A 19470-nucleotide genomic window follows, 5' to 3' on the forward strand; every position below is an offset into this window, starting at 1 on the left:
CAACAAAATAAACTATCACAGCTATGCAGATGACACACAAATATATATCACAATGTCACCAGGAGACCGAGGCCCTGTACAGGCTCTTGGTAAATGCATTGAGGAAATCAATGACTGGTTGTGCCACAATTTTCTCCAGCTAAACAAAAACAAAACTGAGGTAATAGTCTTTGGCGCCAAAGAAAAACGATTACAGGTCACCAGAGAACTTCAATCTATACACCTAAAAACCACAAACCAGGAGAGAAATTTGGGTGTAGTGATGGATGCAGACCTAAACTTAGAAAAACACATTAAGACAATAACAAAGTCAGCTTACTATCACCTCAAGAATATATCAAGGATAAAAGATCTGATGTCTCAACAGGACCTGGAAAAACTAGTCCATGCATTCATCTTTAGTAGGCTTGATTACTGTAACAGCATCTTTACAGGTCTACCTAAAAAATCAGTCAGACAACTACAGCTCATTCAGAACTCTGCTGCTCGAGTCCTCACTAAGACCAAAAAAGTGGACCACATCAGTCCAGCTCTGAGGTCCTTACACTGGCTGCCTGTCCGTCAGAGGATAGACTTTAAAGTTCTGATGCTGGCCTATAAAGCTCTGAATGGTTTAGGACCAAAATACATCAGTGACCTCCTGACCCAGTATGACCCTTCCAGATCCCTCAGGTCATCTGGATCCGGTCTTTTATCAGTTCCCAGAGTCAGAACCAGACACGGAGAAGCTGCATTCAGCTTTTATGCTCCTTATATCTGGAACAAACTCCCAGAAAGCCTCAGATCAGCTGAAACACTCAGTTTATTTAAATCCAGGTTGAAGACTCACCTGTTCTCAGCTGCATTTGAATAAAGCACCAAATCCACACTTTTAAGCTTAAATTTCAAAACTTACACTAACTACTGATCTTATCTAGGGATGGGTACCGGTGTCCGGTGCCATGATGGCACCGGTTCTGACATAAACGGTAGTAACCAGACCGAAAAGCAGCGCACATTTCGGTGCTTTTTTTTCCTGAGCTGTGATACACTTCTAGCCAATAATTTTACGTTTCCGAGGATAGTAGGCGGGGCCAGGTACGTACGTTCTTTTAGAGCAGAGCTACAGATTAAAATGCCCAAGGCGAAAAGTCTGGCTGTACTTCACAGCAAAATATGCAAACTCAGCAGCAACAAGTGCTTTAAGCTGATACTGTGATACTGTCAAAGGAGGTAACACCTCAAATCCGATGAAACACCTGGCGACGCATAGCGTTTTTTTTAAAAAGCCCAGAAATGTGCCGTATTTGATAGCTTGCTGCGAGACCTCACACCGAGCGCATCTACTGTGCGTGGGTTGCCTGTTATCTGACCCGGAGTTAGCAATATCCCCCAAAAACCCCGAAGAGGAGAGTCCTGGCCCCTAGCCCTGCCAGTGTATCAGAAATGATGAGGATGATGATGCAGCAGCAGCCGTTCTTCTCTGCGTGAGTAGCTTAATGTTGTTCGTGTGTAATTTACGTTGAGTAGGCTAACCACGTTATTAAGATAAGATAAGATAAGATAACCTTTATTAGTCCCACACGTGGTAAATTTGTTTTGTCACAGCAGGAAGTGGACAGTGCAAAAGTTATGAGGCAAAAATTAGAATACAATAAGAATAAATACAGTACACAGCTGTACAGAATAGAATAAAATACTATATACAGTAGAATAAAATAAAATAAATATACAATAAGATAAAAATAGAATACAAATACAAATACTATATACAACTGAGTAAAAATACAACGATGACAGAAAGGATTATTGCACTTAGTATTATTGCATATGTGTGGATGTGTGTGTTTGTTCAGTTAAAGTCTTTGTTGTGGAGTCTGACAGCAGTGGGGAGGAAAGACCTGTGAAATCTCTCCGTCCCACACCGTGGGTGCCGCAGTCTCCCACTGAAGGAGCTGCTCAGTGCTGTCACAGTCTGCTGCATGGGGTGGGAGATGTTGTCCATCAGGGATGACAGCTTAGCCGCCGTTCTCCTGTCACTCACCACCTCCACTGGGTCCAGAGGGCATCCTAGAACAGAGCTGGCCCTTCGGATCACCCTGTTCAGTCTCTTCCTGTCCCCAGCAGAGATGCTGCCGCCCCAGCAGACCACACCATAAAAGATAGCAGAAGCCACCACAGAGTCATAGAAGGTCTTCAGGAGTGGGCCCTCCACCCCAAACGACCTGAGTCTCCGCAGCAGGTACAGCCTGCTCTGCCCTTTCCTGTAGAGGGCGTCTGAGTTATGAGTCCAGTCCAGTCTATTGTTCAGATGAACACCAAGGTACCTGTAGCTGTCCACAGCCTCAATGTCCATACCTTGGATGTTCAGTGGTTGCAGTGGAGAATGCTTGTGCCTGCGGAAGTCTACCACCAGTTCCTTGGTTTTACTGGCGTTGATCTGGAGGTAGTTCAGCTGGCACCAGTCCACAAAGTCTTGAGTCAGTCCTCTGTACTCCTTGTCGTCCCCATCAGTGATGAGGCCGACTATTGCAGAGTCATCAGAGAACTTCTGCAGGAAGCACTGGGTGGAATTGTGGGAGAAGTCTGCAGTGTAGATGGTGAAGAGGAACGGAGCCAGAACCGTTCCCTGTGGGGCCCCCGTACTGCAGACGACCCTGTCCGACACACAGCCCTGAGTCCTCACATACTGTGGTCGGTCGGTGAGGTAGTCCAGGATCCAGGTAGTGAGGTGATGGTCCACTCCAGAGTTCACCAGCTTGTCCTTTAGAACCGAGGGAAGAATGGTGTTGAAGGCACTGGAGAAATCAAAGAACATGATTCTCACAGTGCTTCCAGCGGTCTCCAGGTGAGCGAGGGAACGATGTAGGAGGTGAATGACGGCATCATCCGCTCCAATGCCAGGCTGGTAGGCAAACTGAAGTGGGTCCAGTGATGAGCTTATTAGGCGCCGAAGCTGAGCCAGGACCAACCGCTCCAGGGTCTTCATCAGGTGGGATGTCAGAGCCACCGGCCTGTAGCTGTTGAGGTCCTTGGGGCGTGAAGTCTTTGGCACTGGTACAACACAGGAGGTTTTCCAGAGCTGTGGGACTCTTCCCAACCTCAGGCTCAGGTTGAAGAGTTGCTCCATCACCCCACACAGTTGGTCCGCGCAGGACCTGACGACCCTCGAGCTGATGCCATCTGGACCCGCTGCCTTCTTGCCATTAATCCTCCTCAGTTCCCTCCTAACCTGGGTGGTTGAGAGAGACAGGCTGGAGCCTTGTGTTGAGTGTGTATTGGATGCTGTTGTTGGGGGTGGGGGGGAGTGAGCAGGGTGAATAGAGGAGGTGTGAAGTGTCTGAGGTGGAACAGCAGCAGCCGTTCTTCTCTGCGTGAGTAGCTTAATGTTGTTCGTGTGTAATTTACGTTGAGTAGGCTAACCACGTTATTACATTAATGCATGTAAGGTGAACTAGCAAACATCATCATAGCTACATGCAGCTGTCCTCTTGTTTGATGGCAGATGCTCCCTTCACCCTGGCCAAAAAGGCTAAAATGACCAAAGAAAAAGTGGAAAACCGTTAAACATGAGAGGTTTTTGGACAAAGTTTGTGTTTTTTCCATTGATTAAGCACTGCTTCCAGCCAAGAGTGATACCATATATGCCCTATAGCTGCAGAAAAGGCTAACATTGTTATCTTTTTACAAAAAAACAGCTGAACATGAGAGGTTTTTGGACCAATTTTGTGTTCTCCATTCTTTAAGCACCGGTTTGAGCACCGTTTAAGCACCGGCACCGTTTCAAAAGTACCGATTTGGCACCGGTATCGGATAAAACCTAAACGATACCCATCCCTAATCTTATCTATTTCTGATTTTATCTGTTTTGATTTTATATACTGTTTTGTTTGTTTGTTAATTAGTTTTTGTTTGCTTGTTTTAATCAATTTTAAATCATGCTTTTTATTTGTTTTTGTTTCTAATGTCTCTGTAAAGCACTTTGAATCACCTTGTTGTTGAATTGTGCTGTACAAATAAACTTGCCTTGCCTAAAGTGTGATTTATGTGGCTGTCCTGAAATGATGATGATGATGATGAAGTGTCCTTTAGGTTTACTGGACAGTAACTGTTTCTCTCTTTGAATGTGTACATTTGATGTTATACGTCCTCTCAGTATTTCTAAAGCTGCGTCCACAGTTTGGCCTAATGACCTCAGAACAAATAAACTCTTGTTCACACACACACACAGATTTTGCAAACAATGGCAGGTGATGTAATAACTGGAGGGACTGGGAAGGGCTGATGGCTGGCTGTTAAGCGGTGGCCCAATTTGAGCTTCGCATCCACACAGGAACCAGAGTCCTCCACAGAGCCACACTGTTCACTTCAATAGCAGTTGGAATAAAATACACTGTAGCACAGCGGTCTCCAACCTTTTTTGCGCCACGGACCGGTTTATGCCCGACAATATTTTCACGGACCGGCCTTTAAGGTGTCGCGGATAAATACAACAAAATAAAACCGGTACTGGTACCAAAAAAAGAAGATTTATTCATAACACACGTGAAAAGACCCAGGAAAACCGAGTTAACGATCAAAACGATAACAAAATAACGCTGAAAACCGATAAAACCCTGAAAACCAAACATTTCACACCTGAGCCTCTACTCTCGCGGCCCGGTACCAAACGACTCACGGACCGGTACCGGTCCGAGGCCCGGGGGTTGAGGACCGCTGCTGTAGCATATCAACTTCATTTCAGAAAAAGAAAGTTAACTGCACAGAATCTCCTCTTATCTGCAGATGATGTGGTTCTGTTGGCTTCATCGGGTGGGGGCCTCCAACCCACACTGCAGCAGACCCCACCCTAGTGTGAAGACAAGAGTCTGAGGCCATGGTCCTCAGCTGGAGAAGGGCAAAGTGTCCTACTTCAGCTCAGGCACAGATTTATAGCTGCTTTGAGATTATTATGTTATTCCCGATTGAATAAAAAAATCAGGTTGTAACCAAATATAAAACTAAGGTATGATTATCATCGCTTTTGTCCTTGTTTAATATTTATTCTATTTTTTTTTATCTTTATTTTGAACATGTTGAAAAAGTACAACAAAATAGAATTAAAAGAGACAAATGAACAAAGCAAAACAAAAGGAAAACGAGCAAACACAACTATTTAAATCCAGGTTGAAGACTCACCTGTTCTCATGCTTTTTATTGTTTTTGTTTTTTAATGTCTCTGTGAAGCACTTTGAATCACCTTGTTGTTGAATTGTGCTATATGAATAAACCTGCCATGTACCAGTATTTCCTGTAATACTGTGTCCCATCCCACAGATACACCTTTACACTACACTGTACCCTATGAGGACATCCAGATCACACAAGCTGTGATCAACAAGCTGCAGAAGTGTACTTTTAAATCAATGAACAGTTTGTCTCTGTTCATGATCAGCTCTTTCTAGATGACTCCCTTTAAGTCAGTGTGTTGATGTTTATTTAGTCCATAGTGAAAACCTATTTCTGGTATTTCAGGTGGAGTCACAGAACTTTTGACTTACTTGTTAATCACACTTCAAAACATAGTGACTAAAAAAAGGAACAACAGATCAAAGTCAGAAAATGGCATTACAATGCATGAAACAAGTTTCTAGTTTTCACCTCCTAGGACCTGGCGTCCACAAATGTGGACATCACATTTTGGGTTGTCTAGACCAAAATACTACATTTTGCTCTACAAGGGCCTGATATCAACTTACGAGGACGTTATTCTGCTACTTCTCTATCAAAATTTAAAACGAATGTCCTCATATGTGGATGTCAGGCCCTTGTAGAGCAAAATCAGGTAAAAAGATAATTCTTTGTTTTTAATAATGGAGTGGATTTATATAGCGCTTTTCAAGGCACCCAAAGCGCTTTACAACGGCACTATTCATTCACTCTCACATTCACACACTGGTGGAGGCAGCTACGGTTGTAGCCACAGCTGCCCTGGGGCAGACTGACAGAAGCCAGGCTGCCATATCGCACCATCGGCCCCTCTGGCCAACACCAGTAGGTGGCAAGGTAAAGTGTCTTGCCCAAGAACACAATGACCAGGACAGAGAGCCCGGGGATCGAACCGGCGACCTACTGGTTACAGATACGCTTCCCAACCCCCTGAGCCACGGTCACCCTCATTCATCATGTCCCAATCAGCCCAGATAGCAAAGAGAAAATAAAAATGCATGAAATGAAAGAGTTCGGATCTTAGGAGGTTAATGTTGATGGTGTGCAAGCTTCAGATCTGGGGATCCACACGTTTATCTACAATGTCACACCTGAACAGACACAGGTGATTATGAGAAGTGGTCAGTGGGAACAGTACAAAATCAGATATGCATTAAAAGTTTAATAACGATACTAAGGCGAAGAGTACGAATTATTCACCTGCGCCTAAGAACATCATGCCAAATAAGATTTTATTTCCTCACTTTGATTTTGTCTATGGCACAAAATCATAGCTTGTGTTGGCACAGTACAAATTCAGGCTCCTGTGAGGAACTTCCTACATATGTAGATAACGTGTCACTGACATGCAGTGACCATAACACAGCCATTTTAAAGTGGGTGAGCAGTAGAAGACTGACCTGTTATTGAAGTTGGTGCAGTAAGTGAGGTCCTTGCAACCCAGCTGGCAGGGCTCTCTGACGTCAGCCAGGCAGTTGATGAGCTCTGTTTCCACTGGGTTGTACTCACAGAGCTGGTCAAAGTCTTGCCATGTCTGGCTGCCCCAGTTGGAGCTGATCTCCAGACACATGTCCCTGGAACACATTTATAATCAACCTGTAGTTCACCTCTGCTCGCTGTAAATGACACCCAGTCTTTCACTGATGTCAAGAACTAAAAGTGGCATACCTGCAGAGTGAGGTGTTGGCTTTGGAGCAGCAGTGCAGCTTGGCACAGTCCATCTTGGCAGGAAGGTTATCCTCTTCAGTTATGGAAGGAGTCTGGACACTGCTCAGAAAGCACTGCCACATAGGCTCCTGAGGGAGCGGCTGGGAGCCGCACTCTTTGATCAAACCCTCCATAATCTCATGCTCTGTGCTCATAGTGCGAAGGATTTGTCGGCAAGCCATCTGGCAGTGGGTAGCTGCCCTGTCGCAGCAGTACAGACCTGCATGTGAGACAACGTTACTGAGTTTATACATCGCCCACTGAAATTCCCACGCTCACTACATCAGTCACGAAACTGCACACACAGAGTTTCCACAGATATTTGTATGTCTGTTTAACGAAGTGAAACACTAAACATATATAGTCAAATGTGCAGGATGTCACTCTGTGTGTGAGGCTGGCTTTATGGAAGATGTTTAGTGCAGACGTCCCACAGTGGGTTGGTTAATACACTCATGTTAACTAACTAGTGACAGAACAACAGAACCAAAGACAAGAACCAGTCGTGGGGATCCCGTCTGCACCAGGCCTGGCTGCAGCACTGAGCTGCACAGCAGGGCTCCGTGGGGTAAACACATCCATGTGCTCGGTGTTCAGGACGGTCACGTGGTGCAACAAAAGGTTTATTCAACAAACCTTCAAGCAAGGGTGTGTAGACCTGGGATATAGAGTACGCTTGGGGAGTGTGATGGTGTGTACAGTGTCTATTTAACTGTCTCCACGTTGGGTGAGTGCTGAGTAATTGCATATGCAAAGCACACTGTGCACTGTCGATCTTACGTGCTGCACAATAATATTCAATATTTAGTATTTACTGTTATCTTCACATAGATCATCGCGATGATGTCGTTTATTATATTGCTGTCTTTTTTTGCTTGTTTTCTCTTTTTTCTTTCTCAACAGGTGATCCAGGTGATTCATAGATGTAGTTTTTGTCAGTTTGTTTTGTTTGTTTTTGTTTTTTGCCCTTTATCCCCATCCCTCTGTTTTTCTTTCCCTCTTTCTTTCCCCCAGTCATGTCTGTCCCGTGCGTAGAAAGTGAAAATAAAATAAAGTAAACAATAAAAGGGGAATCAAATAGACCAATACGGCAAGGCCGGGATGGTCCATTTGGTAAGGTAAATCCGTTGGGCATCTTTGCCTTTAGACAATAATTCTGATGGCAAAGAGCCAAACAGGACAGGAGGGGAAAAAAACCTTTCATCTGAGTTTTTAAAGTTATGGATAAAGATCATTTTTGCCAACTTGCCGACTCTTCAGCATGAATTCATAACTGCTTTTACACTTGGAAATTATTAAAAACAAATGTTTCTGTATTACCTCTGGAGTGAATGGTAGCTCAGTCAGTGGTAAACATGGATGAGCTGTACTCAACTTCCTGTCTTAGTGATCGTTTTATATGCACCATATGACATCTGCAGAGTCTCATGGAGTTTGTTTCTAATCCAGCACTTTACTCTCTTCATAGCAAACACTGAGCTGCACTTCCTTTTGTTGTGTGTGAAGCAGATGGACTTACTGTCCACAGGGCTGTGTATGGGGTAGGACTTTGTGAAGTTGTTGACACAGTGAATCAGCTGAGCACTGTGAGTCTGACAGTAGTCTTTGACAGCGCTGATCTGGGACACGGTGGGGGTCGAGTCAGTCCTGAAGATGGCCTGGCAGTACTCTCTGCAGGTGGTGTGACGACCTGCATAGCTGCAGCATGTAGAGCCCACTGCAGGGACACACACACATGCACACACAGGTTAAACAGTAAGAACAGCTGGCTGAGGTTAGGAGTATCAAAGTATGCAGTGACTGTGCCAAGTGGGCCTGAGGTTTTCAAGCTCTGCCAAAATCCCAGTTGGTTACAGTCAGGGAAACAATACCATGACTTGCAAAGAAATGAAGAGTTTATCATTGTGATGGTGCTTTCTTTGTTATTTGTCACACTGTCTCAGATTCACAGATAAACTGGAACAGTGAGGACTCCATCCAGGACAATTCATCCAAGAGCACAGAAGCACAGAGAGAAACAAGAAATGCAGATCTTACTCGCCTCAGGTCAGAGTTCATTATTCAGCATTAAGGAAGGCGCGGGGCAAAACTGGCATCAAGGAGTTCCAAGGAAAAAGCCCCTGCTTACCAAAAAGTCCACACAGGCTCATCTCACATTTGACAAAAAACATTGTGACGAGCCCCAAAACCTTTGATAAAATCTTCTGTGTGTTGTAAAGTCCCGATCCATCGGCATGAAACTAACACAGCATTTCATAAACGCAAAGCACCAACAGACAAACATGGTGGGAGTGTAATGGTCTGGGGCTCTGCTTTGATGGAACCATATACCCTGAACCCACACCTGAAGCTCAAGCACCCTCAGGTTATGCAGCATGGTCCACCAACCAAGCAAGCAACCAAGCAAGCAACCAAGCAAGCAACCAAGCAAGCAACCAACCAGCCAACCAACCAAGCAACCAACCAACCAACCAACCAGCCAACCAACCAACCAACCAAGCAAGCAACCAAGCAAGCAACCAACCAAGCAACCAACCAAGCAACCAACCAGCCAACCAACCAGCCAACCAACCAGCCAACCAACCAACCAAGCAACCAACCAACCAACCAGCCAACCAAGCAACCAACCAGCCAACCAACCAGCCAACCAACCAAGCAAGCAAGCAAGCAAGCAACCAAGCAACCAACCAACCAACCAACCAACCAAACAAACAAACAAACAAACAAACAAACAAACAAACAAACAAACAAACAAACAAACAAACAAACAAACAGGTTTTGAAGAGGCTTAGTGACAGACTGGACTCAAACCCTACACAGCAAAATCTCCAGTGTTAAATTAATACTAGAGAGTGTCTGTATGTGTCCACTCCTCTGAGTGTTAAATATAACAGTGTTATATGTTTAAAAGTAACCTAGTCAGTTTTGAAGATTAACAATGGCTAACACTGAGCAGTGCTGATTTTCTAACACTGGAATATTTCTAACATTTTGAGTTATTTTCCAGTGTTAGAAAATCAGCACTTATATTTAACACTCAGAGGATTGGACACATACAGACACTCTCTAGTATTAATTTAACACTGGAGTTTTTGCTGTGTATCGACACACTGTGGCATGCTCTTGGAAATCCTCCACTGTGACTGAATGAAAACAATTCCGCAAAGAAAAGCAGCCTTCAGAGCAACATGAACGACTCACTGCTGGTTATTACAAACGCTCGATTGCATTTCTCCTCATTAGGTTCAAGGAGCAGCCACTCTTTAACGGTGAAAGGAAGGTTTGTTTTCACAATAGACCATTGTTTAATGAGTGTTTTGCATTAACTTGGATTATCTTTGTCTAATATTAACATTTGTTTAACCCTGTGAAAAATGCAAGTGTGACAAATAAAACTAAGAATAAAACTGGCACTGTACAGCAAAAAACGAATACCACTCAAACTATTCTGTAAAGAATCACAACAAACAGATATAACAACAACAACAGCAGCAACAACAACAACAACAACAACAGCAACAACAACAACAATAATAATAATAATAATGATATATCCTCTAAACAAGAAGTTATGAGGTAGGCAAATTACAATGCTCTGCTATTTGTTTATTTATAGTACGTATGACAAACCAAGGATGGAGACAAAAACACTAAATGTGGCAGGAAGTGAGTGAATGACTTACTTTCATTTTTGGTGATGCAGCTGTAGAGCGAGTTCTAGAATGAGAACAAGAAGCTGTGGTGACTCTGCTCACACAGACCACACTACTGCAGCAGAAACATGTTACTGGATTCAAGTCTCTGAACCACTGAATGACCTTTGACCCTTGACTAAAAAAACCTATATTTGTGCTTTAGTGATTGATCACATTTCATTCAAACATTGGAACAGACGTGAGGAAACTGTGATTCTGACCAAGAAAACACTTGAAGGAATAATAATAACAACAACGGTGTGGAAACATTAGTAACTTCCATGTAAGCGTGCACATTTTCATCGACACATTGATACTCTTGTAAATCTGTAAAGGGAGCAGTCGAAGGAGGAAGAGACAGAAACAAGCACGAGGACATTTACAGTCTGACAGCTAGCTTCAATAAGCGATGTAAGCATAACAGCAACAATCCATCTGTGAGCGACACAGAAACACAGAGCTAAGAACTTCATCTGTCTGACAGTGTGCCACTGCAAAATAATCTCACCTCTCTGAAGCTGTTGGACTTACCTCTGTGGTTTTCTTGCATACTTTTGTTATATCATTTTTTGAAGATGCCTACATGGGGAAAAGAAATCAGATCAGTGTTGGGGACAGCAGCTCGCACCCCAGGATGGACTCACAGCATCTCACCTGTTTGCATTCCTTGCGACACTCGGTCGTGATGGCCAGTTCACAGCAGCCCAGCCCCACCCAGCCTTCTGATTTCCTCGATACTCCTGCAAGCAAATCATACACCAGAGAATCAGCTCTTTGCCACGTGGATTTCTTTCTATGGCTATTAACTATCACACTTTGTGACACTGATTTATTTACTGTTACTGTGAATTATGAAAACAGATTCACATTTACTTATTCTGAGATTTTCATATTCAAACGAGAGCAGCGATAACACCATGGAGGTGGTTTTATGGTGAAGCAGAGCGAGCGAGTTCACTGCCTGCAGTAAGCTCTGCTGTCACATGTCTGAAAACAAAGGTGTTCACTGTAGTCACTGTCTGTGCTTCTCATGCTGTATATTCTGATCTTTGCAGAGTGAACTTCACTATCTCCACGTGTCCGGGGTGGGTGGAAAGTCCTCTCCCCCATCTGTCCAGCCACCATCGTGCACGTGTACAGACACACCTGCAGGACCAGCTTCAGAGTAAATCCATGAATGTTGCTGGAAATCAGTGAACATCAATGATGGACGATGTCTCACTCTGAGAGGACTGGAGGAAGGTTTTTTTGATTCCTTCATCCATCCATCCTCTTCTGCTGATGTTTGTCAGGGTCATCAGTGAGCTGAAGCCTGTCCCAGCTAACATAGAGCGAGAGGCAGGGTGGAGGACACGTCTCCAGCCTGACGCAGGGCTAGCACCCAGAGACAGACAACCATTCACACTCACATTCACACCTATGGGCATGTAGAACCACCAGTGACTCTAACCCCACTAACTGCATGTCTTTGGACTGTGGGAGGAAGTCACCCAGAGACAACCCACACAAACACAGGGAGAGCATGCAAACTCCACACAGAAAGACCCCGGCCTGATTCAAACCCAACACGCTCTCGCTGTGAGGCAGCAGCGGTCTCGCCACTGTGCTGCATAGCCCGAAGTAGACACCGCCCTCAACAGTGTCACATCAGAAAACACCCAGAGGGACATTTTAGACACCTGTGATTCCACAACAACCAAATGTTTTCAGTTGGTGCTAAGCTGCCGACTGCTACAAAGCCATGCTGTTAAGAACATGACGTACACAACCTGACACTGCTATCATCTCTCATCAATGTTCCTCTATAAACAGTATGTACTGTACATTTACATGTGCTGTCCCCGTGTCTGCCCGGCCACGTGTGCTTCTGTTTACTTTCTCCTCTCACCTCCCCGCCAGGGCGGAGCTCATTGCGGGCTCCCGCCCTTGGCTCACATACCTTCTCTTTATCAGGCTGCAATTATGTGTTGGACATTTAAGGCCGGGACACAGACGGTCTCATTGCTGGATGATTGTGCGAGACACGTTAGTGAATCTCTAGCTCTGTGAATCTCCTGTGTGTTTTTGCCTCTGAGTAACCGGCGTTTCCCCGTGTATAGTTTTCCTGGACCCGTCATCTACGGAGAGCAAGTGTGAATGAGATTCCCTTCCCGGATTTTTCCCTTGGACCCTGCAATTGCCCCACTGTGTCTGCACTTGGTGATTGTGTAAATAAATGTCATTCCTTGTATTGGACTCTGATCTGCGCTTGAGTGTGACATGTGCTGCACCAACAGATGCCGGTGCAACAGTTTGCAGACAGATTTTATTTTGGTTGGTGGTTAAATACAACAGCAGATCAGCATCAGGATGTCGTGGTTTCACCTGCTTACCTGGAAGTGTAGAATTGATGCACATCCAAAGTTCATTCTGTAAGACATAAAAATGGTTCATGTCAGAGGTTATTAACAAAAAACCTTAATAACAGCTTTTATAATTCAGGTAGCATAATTATCAGATATGTAGCTCTGTTTTTCTCACACACCGTGGGTTTGTTAAAAAAGCAATTTTGCAATTCCACTTCAATGTCTGGGAGAAGAAGCACGAACTTTGGTAACTTTATAATTCCATGTGAATATATTAGTCTGCAGGTCTTTTATGAAAGTAAATGGGTGAAATTAGCAGGTGATAAGAATAATGTTTCTGGCTTGTTCCACCAACCATAGAAGAGGGCGTTACACTTTGGCTGAAGAGAGAAGGAAGCTGGTTGGATGTAAGAAAATGTTGCTTTAACAAAAAACTGAACGAGTTATTATGTGGCCACTCTATAATATTCTTCATATTTATAATAGAGTGATTTGTATATATTAGTGCTATTTGTTAAATGTGTGAACTCTGTAACAGATTGGATTATTTAACTAGCTGAGTCTGTTGCTGTAGCCCACATCATTTCCTCAGGGATTAATAAAGTTTTGTGATTGTGTTAATGTTTCAAAGAAACAATTAACCAATGATTTATTTTCAGAGACAGCTGTAAAGCAAACGTACAGATCAGCAGCTCTGATTGGCTGCTCTGCTGACCACATGTCTACTCGACTCCAGATGTGCAGCAAGCCCAGGTGTGACCCGTGATGCAGCACACTGTGCACGGCTCCTTCGCTGGTTGTTGGATCAACAGTTTCAGTGAGCCGGTGCTCACACAGCAGTTATCTGCTGCACTATATTAGTTATGCAGAAATCCCATGACTTTACAAAATAACTGAATAAACTGAGCCAGTTCAGTTTTACAAAAAACAGACTCTACATTCTTCATTTCAAACTGAAACAGACGAGTGTTGAAAATATGAATGTGAGGAAACTCCCACTGGAACCAGAGCCCTCTGCGTCCTCTGCGTCCTACAGCTGAGGGACGCAGACACATGTTGTCGAGCTGGTACAGGACAGTAAGACGTACACTTGTTGACATGTCAGCTGTGTTCTCTTCACAGCTTTCAGAAAGCACTTCTTCAAACTCACCGGGCTCAAAGTTTGGCTTTGAAAACTCGGGTTCTTTCACTTCCATAAGGTAACCAGCTTTCACTGCTGAGTAAAAAGAGACTGTTGTTTCCTCAAACCTACCAGCCCCTCATTTATCTTCTCTGTAGTCAGCTGTGCTTACCCGTTCTTGTACTGTTCACCAGGATCGTCTCACAGTGCTGATGAATATTTTATTCCTTGAGCACTGAAACGTGAACACACCAAACACACAGGTGGATAAACAGGAGCTGCTCTGCTCTTCTTGAACTACTCGACACTCTGTGTCCACTTTTCTCCTTTTTGATAACGTTTCCATGAACAGCAGCAGTCTTTTTTTATTTTTTCATTTTATTTTAAATTGTACAGCGAATACATTTTTGTCACTACAAGGGAACGCTGCCTCCTCCTGTGATCTGTTTTTACACTGAAGCTCTGTTTCACAGAGAGGAACAGCAGCAATTATCCATCACAGCTTGTTAATCAACCACAGACCCAGAGAGAGTTTCAGGTCTTTGGAAAGCACACAGGGAAGTTCATTATACAACAGCCAACAGTCACAAAGACTTAGAAAGGAGACTGAATATGAAAACAGGTCCACTGAAAGTATCCATGTTTCTCTTCTGGACATACGCAGTCATCGTTTTGTCACATGACTCACACTGGAGTGGATCTCACCTGGATGCACACACACGCACACAGACAACCCACCTTAGAAATGTCTCAGATAAGCACCTAGAGGAGCCTGGTCTGACAGACACATGGGCAATATACAGACAAACGTCCCCAAGGACACTTTTTTTGATCGTACTCTGATCTGTTTCTTCACCAATCAGTCTGACGTACACAGATACCAGCAGTAGCTCCTGCAGCTCTGGCATTATCAAAGGCATCAGTGCAGAATGACAGGAACTCTACCACACATCACCTGTCCCCTGGTATCCTTTGGGATGGTGTGAAAGCATACATGAGACGGTGAATAATCTAATTTAGTTGTGCAAAAGAAAAAAGAAGCAAAGCTAAGGACAGTAAGGTTACTAGAACAACATCAAAGATCATAATCTCCATAATCTATTCTGCACTCAGAGATTTCCACAGTTTATTAACTGACAGGGCAGAGGGCAGCTCTAGACTCAGTGGTCAGAGGGACGGCGAGAATGCCAGCTGGTCAAGCTGTTTGTTTGAGCCCAGCAATCACCTAACAGAGTTATTTTAATGAGTAACGATCCAGAGGATTCACACAGCAACACAAGGATAAGGGTAGGTTAACATGTGTATGAGATGATGAGGACAGCGTTGGGCGTTAGCTGAAACCTCTCAGGGAGACCAAGACGAGGAAAGTCAAATTACATGTGAAACACCATCAAACTGAACCTGCCTCCCAGTGTCACAACATGTCAGTGAAATCACCACACATATGGTGACGATACTGAAATACTACTATTTTTCACAGATGCATCTATGGTATGAGTTTCAAAGTCCTTCATCATCTTGTTCTTGAGTCGCATTAACCTGGCTGTCCACGCTGCCCCGCCCACCAGCCCTCCCAGCTGTTTACAGCTCAGGAGTACGGACCCCCTCACAAAGTCTGCAAATCCATTTTGTTTTTAGCAAACAGATCCAGCAGAAGAAACTTTTGTAGCAACAGCGTCGGTTGCAGAGCATAAAAATAAACCTTTGCCAGTGAGTAGTTCATGGTTTGTTTTAGTCCTCAAAGTTTTATTCCTTCGCAAGTTGTCGAAATACAAGAATGCTAGAGAACATGGGCACATGGGGACAGTCTACATCAGAGCCTGTTGTTACTGGAGCCTGTTTGCATTATAATGACCTGCGTAGGCCTAAATTTAACGTACATGTGTACTAGTTGTTTGTTTTTCTTACTGTAATTAACAACAGCTCCTTGTGTTGCAGCTGAACATCATCTATTTGTTTGAGCTAAATTGCACAGCTGTTGGTAGAAAAATGAACTGAAAACAATGCAAATGTTGTAAATCAGGGGTGCCCAATCCCGGTCCTCGAGAGCTACCGTCCTGCAGCTTTTAGATGCATCCTTGTTCCCACACACCCGAATCAAATGAATGGCTTGTTATCAGGCCTTTGCCAAACACGATGGCATGCTGAAGAGGTAATCAAACCATTTGATTCAGCTGTGTTGGAGTAGGGATGCATCTAAAAGCTGCAGGATAGTAGCTCTCGAGGACTGGGACTGGGCAGCCCTGTTGTAAATGATCCAAAAAACTAACCACACCGATCAGTACTATTTGGGGACTGGGCTCATGTGCAGTAGCTCTGGCCCTAGATCTTCTAAGTACGCTCCTGCATCCTGTAAATTCTGTTGTACTGGCTTCTCATTAACTTCAGGGCCAACTGTACCTGAGCGAACCCTGCCCTCACACTCCAACATGCATCCACACAAACTCATGTCCACGTGTCAGTTATATTGCAGAGATGCTGATATGAGTCTTCTGCAGAAATTGTGCATATTAGAGCCAAAATATATACGAGTTACTCTGTGAGGCTAATAAACATTTTTATTCACAACATTTTCTAAGTGTTATATATTCAAACCTTATGACACAACACAATACAATCATGAGACAAGGCTTCCAATAGAAGCCATCTTGTTGGTTAGTGTACGTGTAGCTGCTGTATGTGAAATGGACTCACCATAGACTCTGGACAGTAACCAGGTAACCTCTGCAGGAGATGCTTCAGACGTGACTCACTCTTTATAGTGGTGAGCTGCAGGAAAAAGCAAAAATCATGACTTTATATAACACAATCTACACCGTAAATCTGGATCAGCTGGACCAGGTGACCCTGAATCCTCCCTTAGTTATGCTGCAATAGGTGTAGGCTGCTGGGGATTCCCATGATGCACTGGGTGTTTCTTCTTCACTCACTATGTGTTAACAGACCTCTCTGCATTGAATCATATCTGTTATTAACCTCTGTCTCTCTTCCACAGCATGTCTTTATCCTGTCTTCCTTCTCTCACCCCAACCAATCACAGCAGATGGCCCCGCCCCTCCTGAGCCTGGTTCTGCTGGAGGTTTCTTCCTGTTAAAAGGGAGTTTTTCCTTCCCACTGTCGCCAAAGTGCTGCTCATAGGGGGTCATATGATTGTTGGGTTTTGCTCTGTATGTATTATTGTAGGGTCGACCTTACAATACAAAGCACATTGAGGAGACTGTTGTTGTGTTTTGGTGCTGTATAAATAACATTGAATCAAAGCTGGTACATGGTTTGTTCTGCCTCAAACCAGTCTGGGTGGGACGAGGCTCACCACTAGGTGATGTCAGCAGAGCGTCTCTGTCAGAGCAGTGCTTGGTTTTTTGGAGATACTGTGACTGAAAGTCAATAGTTAAATTTATATTTTCTGAAATCTTTGAATGTAAAAAAGTTTTACTTAAAAACAAAAACTAATACTAACCCTTCCAAAGACTACTTCCCCTTTTTGTGCATCTTACAACACTTGATTTTCAGCATTTTCTGAGCTTTTTCTTTACTGGTTTTCAACTTTCACTTGCTGGTCAATAAGATCACAGTAAGGTCTACTCGGCATCTCTCTTGAAACCATCACCCCTTCTCACCCCTCACCCACAATTTCCCAAGCACCTCCTTAAAGTGCAGCAATAAAACTGTAACACTCAGCTGCTTTTTGCTCTGATGCAAAAGCCTCTCTCACATTTCCTTTAGTGCTCTTTCACTGACATGAGGATGGAGAGCGAGCGTCACCTTCTGTCAGTTAAAAAAAGTTGAGACTGAAGTTGATAGCTTCAAAGACAATCTGATTTGATGTGAGTAAGGCTTGTTGTGGGATCAACATGGTGTTCCACTGGTAGTGCGTTAGATGACCTTAGGGAGCAAATGAAAGCCCGTCTAACTGCAGAGAGCATCTCTTGCCAAATGGAGGCAGTGTCCAAAGTGTGTGGTCCAACTGGTGCTGTCTGGGAGGGGCATGATAATCCTTTACCTGGTCTGGGTCATTCGTAAGCCAATCAGCATTTGACCTACGCCCAGCTGAGCTACATGCTGTTGGGGTTTTGGAGGACTGCAGGTAGCACATTTACTTGGTTGAAAACCTCTCATTGGAGGCTCTCTGAGGGCAAATACATAAATGGACACAGCCATGAAACAAGCATCTATGTGTTTGTGAATGTGTATGTTCATACCTGGCCACAAGCTTCTCTGCAAGGTGAGAATTCGGCAGCATGGTGGCAACAGGAGGGATCTGCAGACAGAAGCATCAAGTTAGAGTCAGTTAGAGCATCGCCATCAGTGTTTGGTTCACCCAGAGCTACGGCTCTCACATGATGTCAAATCACACTGCTGTGGCTGGAGGCAAATCCAGGGATTTGATGGCATTATTTTTCCAACTGTACTGGGGTAATGCCAGTTGAGCCAAGTTAGTCAGCATAGTTACTGGATGTCAGGATTTATGAGAGTGTGATATATTAAAGCCCTCGAATGACACTGAGCAGCTTAATAACAGGGAGAACAGATGATTACACAAACCACCAACCTAAGAAGATAAACTGACAGCACTTGTGAGAGTTACCTGCCTGATAGCTTGAACTGGGATGCCAACAGCACCTAGCCCCAGTGAGGTCTTTGTCAGTACAGTTTGCTTAATGCTACGATGGTACCAAGCAAGTTAAAGAAGCACGTGGACTGTTAAAACAACCAAACGCAAAAGCAAAGAGAACAAACTCAAAAAAACAAAACTGACCTACTTTGACAAAGAGTCCTGAATGTGAACAAAGGGAAGCTCTACTATTTGTTGGATTACATGAAAGTGGTTGACAGCGGTCTATGTTAGTACAATAGATTCAACTGGATCCACATGAGACGATGACGTCTTCTGACACGTCCTTTCCAAACTCAGAGTGACTTTGTTGCACTAACCTTCATGCTATGCAAATACATTAAACTGGTTGGTTGAGATGAAGCAGACGCCACTATGCACTGATGTGAGTATTTAAGTGTGCTTCGGAACTTTTGCTTGGAACTGGTTTCCAGTTGCATCCAACCCTTACATCGCTAAGCCCATCAACGCATCAGGTTCAGTGGAATAAAGCGCGTGGCCACTGTGCTCTCGAGAATAACAGAGTGACCGATCACCCTTTCCCATCTGACGTATGAGTCTGGGTTTGGCAGTTGCTAGGAGGACAGTAATTTATGTTTCAGTATCTTGTCCAAAAATACTTTTGCCTGAAAGAGTTGGGATTACATGAGTTAGTGCAGTGTGTTTGTGCAGGTGCTCAGTTCAGATGAGATCTGACGTACATGAAGGCCACAGCATATTATTCAAATCATTTCATTTCTTTTACAGACTTCAAAGTGCAAAAATGACACTAAAAGTGAGAAAATTATTTCCAGTGCTGTG

General features: G+C 43.9%; 1 protein-coding gene across 1 annotated transcript in view; it reads right to left on the bottom strand.

The window, feature by feature from the left end:
• reck (reversion-inducing-cysteine-rich protein with kazal motifs) overlaps nucleotides 1-19470 on the bottom strand; it is a 101364-nt gene that overhangs the window by 54292 nt on the left and 27602 nt on the right. The window contains exons 2-10 of the mRNA XM_082545773.1: nucleotides 18257-18315; nucleotides 16749-16823; nucleotides 12962-12998; nucleotides 11244-11329; nucleotides 11121-11168; nucleotides 10578-10611; nucleotides 8414-8611; nucleotides 6856-7114; nucleotides 6588-6761 (exon numbers count right to left, since the gene is read on the bottom strand). Coding sequence (XP_082401899.1) covers nucleotides 6588-6761; nucleotides 6856-7114; nucleotides 8414-8611; nucleotides 10578-10611; nucleotides 11121-11168; nucleotides 11244-11329; nucleotides 12962-12998; nucleotides 16749-16823; nucleotides 18257-18315 — 970 coding nt within the window. The remainder of the gene's footprint in view (nucleotides 1-6587; nucleotides 6762-6855; nucleotides 7115-8413; nucleotides 8612-10577; nucleotides 10612-11120; nucleotides 11169-11243; nucleotides 11330-12961; nucleotides 12999-16748; nucleotides 16824-18256; nucleotides 18316-19470) is intronic.

The sequence above is a fragment of the Aulonocara stuartgranti genome, assembly GCF_965226115.1.
Source record: "Aulonocara stuartgranti genome assembly, chromosome: 9".
Classification (NCBI taxonomy): domain Eukaryota; kingdom Metazoa; phylum Chordata; class Actinopteri; order Cichliformes; family Cichlidae; genus Aulonocara; species Aulonocara stuartgranti.